At 33.6% G+C, this 6,000-nt stretch overlaps 2 protein-coding genes across 2 annotated transcripts in view; one reads left to right on the forward strand and one right to left on the reverse strand.

Moving 5' to 3' along the window:
- The window catches only part of LOC145241580 (uncharacterized), a 121,918-nt gene extending 121,355 nt beyond the window's left edge, over positions 1-563 (forward strand). The window contains exon 2 of the mRNA XM_080104670.1: positions 475-563. Coding sequence (XP_079960796.1) covers positions 475-563 — 89 coding nt within the window. The remainder of the gene's footprint in view (positions 1-474) is intronic.
- A 96-nt stretch (positions 564-659) lies between these two features.
- LOC145241581 (uncharacterized) lies at positions 660-1,211 on the reverse strand. The gene has a single exon (XM_080104671.1). It carries the CDS (start codon positions 1,209-1,211, stop codon positions 660-662), a length of 552 nt encoding a protein of 183 aa, XP_079960797.1.
- Positions 1,212-6,000: the final 4,789 nt, after the last annotated feature.

The raw sequence follows: 6,000 nt of genomic DNA on the forward strand, positions 1-6,000 counted from the left end.
CTGATGGGGTTCAAAGCGATTATGATGAAAGGAAATAATTTTGTTTTTGATGCATCAAAATTAACTAGTTACCCCCCCCCCATTGATATGTTGTTATCTTAGATGATTTTGAGAATATTCACTGATATGGCTTATATATATATATATATATATATATATATATATATATATATATATATATATATATATATATATATAATATGAGCAAATAGTTAATAAATATATAAATACCTTCTGTCTCTTGAAGCAATTCTACACCTAATTTGGTTTACTACAGCATTTGCTTTGGATAAATAGTCAAATTTTAGATTTGCGGTTAGGTTGGCAGATACTGCAGTTATAGTCAGCGGTAGGAGTGGTAGGGTGGCAAGGATGGACTATATCCTCTCTCGCCTGTAGGTTTTCTTTTCTTCACATTGTCTTTCTCTCTTCCTTTTTGCTAATTTGATGCCGTCCTTAACCTTTGCTCGCCAGGCTATGCGATCGGATCAAACTGCCTTGAGATTTTATGGCTGAATGCCACAAGTCTTCAGGTCTCTGTTGCAGGTGTCCTTGTAGCGTAGAGTTGGTCGTCCGATCAGCCGTGTCCCAAAGATCAGCCTACTATACATGATGTCTTTTGGGATGCGACCAACTTCCATCCTGCACACATGACCGAGCTAACGCAAGCGTCTCTGAGTTAGAATGGCAAACATGCTTGGTATGCCAGCCTCGGACAAGACGATTACGTTTGTGACTCGATCTTGCCAGGAGATGCTTAAACGACGTCTGCGGTTGCGCATGTGGACAACATTCAGTTTTCGTTCTTGGTGTGAATACAAAGTCCAGGACTCACTATCATAAAGAAGATTACTCAGCACGCAGGCCTGGTATACTCTCATCTTTGTGTTTAGTGTCAGCAAGGTGTTGTCCCACACTCTTTTGGCTAGACGAGCCATGGCAGTGTTTGCTATGTCTATCCTTAAGATAAGTTCTGCGTCCAGAGACAAGCTGCTGGTGATGGTGGAGCTGAGGCATGTGAACTTGTCTACCATCTCCAGGGTGTGGTCTCTAATAGTGATTTTAGGGGCGGTATTGATATCTTGGCTCATGATGCTGGTTTTCTCCAGACTGATGGCGAGGGAGAACTCTGTGCATGTGTTCACAAAGTGGGAGATGAGTCGTTGAAGACTTTCCTCATAATGAGCAACGGCATCACCTGCAAAGGGCATCTCTCTAATGAGCACTTGGTGCACCCTTGTCTTCGCTCTAAGACGGGCGAGGTTGAATAAGGTTACCGTCGCTTCTAGTGTGGAGAAAGATGTTGGGACCAAAAGCTTTCTTCATCCTACACACACACACACACACACACACACACACACACACACATATATATATATTATCATACGTTACTCTTTCGTGGTATCACAACTCATCAGTGCGGCTTGACTAACTCTTTTCCCTTGCTGCGGATTGAATCATCATCGCGTTGATAGTCGGCAGTTCTAACCATCGGCCCATGGAAACGGTGCTCGCAAATGACCTCAACAAATGTCCATTTAAATAAGCACTCACCCACTGTTTTTACAGTGTTCGAGCTGCTTGTTTATATATAAACAGACAAACAACGAGCCTCGCTTTATATATATATATATATATATATATATATATATATATATATATATATATATATATACTTTCGGTTACGCGTGGCGCTTAGAAATTTTCTGTAATAGAAAACGTCCTAAAAACCAAACGTAACCAGAATTCTGTATATATATATATATATATATATATATATATATATATATATATATATATATATATATATATATATATATATATAATATATTTGTAGTCATCGACATATAGTCCTGTTTCGTTGTATCACAACTCATCAGTGGCGCTAGACTAGCACCTATCTCAAGCCGAGGATCGAACCTAGAACCGTCGTGATGACAGTCGGCAGTTCTACTCCTTGACCACGGAAGCGGTGCCCGAAACTAATCTGTCCGAATGTCTATTTAAATAAACATCCGTCCGCCACTTGTAAAGTGCTCAAACGTTTGCTTGTAAACAAACCGCGAGCCTCGCATTTATATATATATATATATATATATATACATATATATATATATATATATATATACATATATACATGCAAAGGCCGTACAAATGAGCTACAGACAAACGAGCAACAACCAATACTTACATATAAACAAGGACCAACTATACGTAACAAGGGGTTCAATTACAAAAAAATATTCCAGAATGTGAATGTAATTTCCCCCTTTATCTAATAGTGAGATAGAACATCTAATTACAGGTAATCTGAAGATAGTAAAATAAATTCTAAATGAATAAAATTCCTTAGCTAAGATCCAAGTTATAGAGAACCTAAATATCTTACTTATACTAAATGCGTTAAAGAAGTAACCAAAGCACTAGATAGTTTTATTATGTCTATGACAAATAAATATAAATTATTACAGTCTACGTGTGATGCATGGAAGTATAATGTATTTCAATTCGTAAATAAAAAAAGTCGAACATATAAAAAAAAAATAAAAACATCTTAAAAAAAACTAATCATCTCCTTAGAAATTCAGAAATACACAAAGAAGTTAAAATACTTCAATATAAGTTTATAATAGTTCCCATTTATAAAACGGCAAATAATAAAGCTTTTATATGTAAAAAATATTATATACAACGTTTATTGTTTGAAGTAAGAATTATAGGTTACGTTTCAAATTAAGCAATAATAATTTAGACAGTATTATTCTGAATAATAGCATTATTACTGATAAAGTAGGTATAAAGTTAGAACCCCCCCCAAAAAAAACCTTCCATGTATTTACTAGATACCTAAAATGCACAAAAACCTAGTTAGCGCTAGGTTTATTGTAGTCTTAAAGACATGCATTACCAAACCTTCAAGTAAAGCTATATCTAAAGTGTTTAAATTAATTATAAATCAAATAAATAATTTCCACCAGAAAATCCTATAGTAATATAAATCTATTCTTTCTGGTTAAAGAAAAATAAGATTAAATTCTAGAATAAAAGCAAAATCTATAGCAACTTATGATTTTAGTACGTTCTATGTTAAAAGTCGACACGAAGAATTAAATAATATTGTAGATCTAGCTTTTGCAGCCGGTAAAGGTAAATACATAGATTTTTCAGAATCTAAACTTTTTGGTACAATAAAAAAAAAAATAAAACTAGTGTTTCCAAAGGTATTTTAAAAACACTTATAAGTCATTTTATTAAAGAAAGTTATTTTTAAATAGGAAACAAAATATTATATATATATATATATATATATGTATATATATATATATATGTATATATATATATATATATGTATATATGTATATATATATATATATATATATATATATATATATATATATTTCAATCGATTTAGATCTTGCACTATTTTGGGAAAATCTTTATTTCCATAGACTGGAGTAGATACGTAAATATATATACGGCCCAATCACGTTGACACACCGGTTATCGCCAGAAGATAAGCAACGTTGAGCCTGGCCAGTACCAGATGGGTGACCATTTGGGAGGTATATGCGTTGTATGTACCCCGCCAAGTCGTAGAGATTTCCAGATTGGTATCTGGGGGCGCATTAATTCACTAGGAGAGATGCACCCCCAGTCTTCGTTAAAACATGCATCTAGGAGAAGGAAACTGATGTAAAAACCTGCTTTCTACTGTGTACTCTGAAGGGTTGAAAATCTTTGTCATTTTACCATTAATTGATATTTTTTCTTTATTTTAGACATTTTACAGATAATATTTTGGAAATATATTAGGAATAAATATAGCATTGAATAACGTACGCAAGTTGTTTAATTGTTTTACCAAAATCAGGGGTCAATTGTTTTGACTCAAAGGGCTTGTCGCCAGCATTTTCATGTAAGAGGTAGGCCAAGTCCAAACACAATTCGAAGCATTGTGCACCGAGTTGAAGACCAAGAGCTCCTTGGTACTTGATCTTCTGTGAGATGGCAGACATTGAAACGTCATCAAAAATGAAAATAGAGTGCGAGAGAGCGTGGAGCAACATCCTGAAACATCGATTCGACGACGTTTCACACATCTTTGGATATGTCGAAGTTCACTACACAATATTCTGCATAGTTTAAAACTCTTTCCTTAAAGTGCAGCTTGTTCAACACTTGACGCCTGAAGATTTTCAAACAAGGATTCAATATGCCGTTCAAATGCAAGAACTTCTCCGAAATGACCCCGATTTTCTGCAAAAGTTGATTATTAAGTCTATTTTTATTTGAATGGATTCGTTAACAAACAACATTTTGGGGCTCTGAAAATCCAAGGGCATTTTATCCAAAGCAGTTGAATCCCATAAAACGCACTATATGGTGTGTATTAACGAAGGAGAAGATTATTAAATTTATTTTTTTAAAGATCAAGGCGAAAATGCTGTCACTGATCCTGGAGAGAAACACCGGACTATGATCACAGACTTCATGAGCCCACAAATTCAAAATAGGCTCGGATTGTCGTTCCAACAAAATGGGGCAACGGCACATACAGTGAGAGAAACCATGAAGCTTTTCAGGCATTTTTTTGGCGGCAATATTGTCTCTCGTTATGGCAATGTCAAATGGTCAGCACGTTCTCCATATTTAACTAGCTCCGACTTTTTCTTGTGGGGATATCTTAACGAAAGAGTATATGTTAACAAACCCCAAACCCTACAAGAATTGAAGTAAAACATCAGGAACGAAATAAGGGAGTTAAATCGCAATCCAGAGATTCTGCAATCTGTCATGAATAATGTTTTGGAAATAGCACAAATATGCGGAGCAGAAAATGGCAAGATTTAAAAGGTATTATTTTTATGAATAAGGATGGTTTGAATTTTGCATTTTTTGTAACGATGTTTGCAATGTGTTAGTCAGATTATGTTAAAATTACAGAAATATATCTTCAAAAATAAAGAATCTATTTAAGTTCAAAACCTTTCAGCGATTTTTTGGACACGCTGTATATATTCCCTTGTTTATTATTTTTAATATATATATTATCAATGAGTATTCTCAATTCTCAAAATCAACTAGATAACATAGTATAAAGTGGTTAATCATTATTTTTAAAACAATATTCAGAGAGAAAATCTCATTTTCAAGTTATTTTAGAATTTAAGAAGGGACTGACAATTAATTATTCAGTTTCAGTGAATATTCTCAAAATCAACTGGATACTAGGATGTAAAATGGTTTTCGTTATTTTTTAAACAATATTTCGAGAGAACATCTCATTGTCAAGTTATTTAAGAATTTAAGAGACCAGACATATAATATATCAATTTCAGTGAATATTCTCCAAATCAACCAGATAACAAGATGTTAAGTGGTTCGAGAGAACATTTCATTTTCAAGTATTTTTTTTAGAATTTAAGAAAAGCCTAGGTATATAATGAATCCATTTCAGTGCATATTCTCAAAATAAACCAAATAACAATATGCTAGATCATTAATTTTAGAACAATATTTCGAGATAATATCTCTTTTTAAAGTTATTTAATAATTTAAGAACAGGGTGAATACTCAGTAATAAATACAGAAATATAAGAAGAAACGACCAAACGCGCTTCCTCCCAATCATCTGAAAACCGTGTAACGGACTAATATTACTTAGAAATGATCACCGAGCTAAACATGTACTTTTTGATCATCGGTCAACGGCTAGCGGTGATCATGGTCTAAGGCTCAACAATAACTTATTGGTAATTTAACTCGGGATACATGCCAATTTGAGAAATAAATAAGTACATTACTCATCACACATTTTGTGTAGTTTGTTTTTTAACAAAACATTTGACAGACAAACAGACACACCAAGAGAAATATAATAAAGAAGTGTTATTGGGTACGCAATTATATACACCTATTTCAAGAGTAATGGACTTAGCAAAGGATTATAAATATAGTTAAACTTAACATATTATTGTGTAGTATTGTGACAGTTATGGC

Source organism: Euprymna scolopes, chromosome 20 (assembly GCF_053919585.1).
Source record: "Euprymna scolopes isolate OS-2025 chromosome 20, ASM5391958v1, whole genome shotgun sequence".
NCBI classification, from domain to species: domain Eukaryota; kingdom Metazoa; phylum Mollusca; class Cephalopoda; order Sepiida; family Sepiolidae; genus Euprymna; species Euprymna scolopes.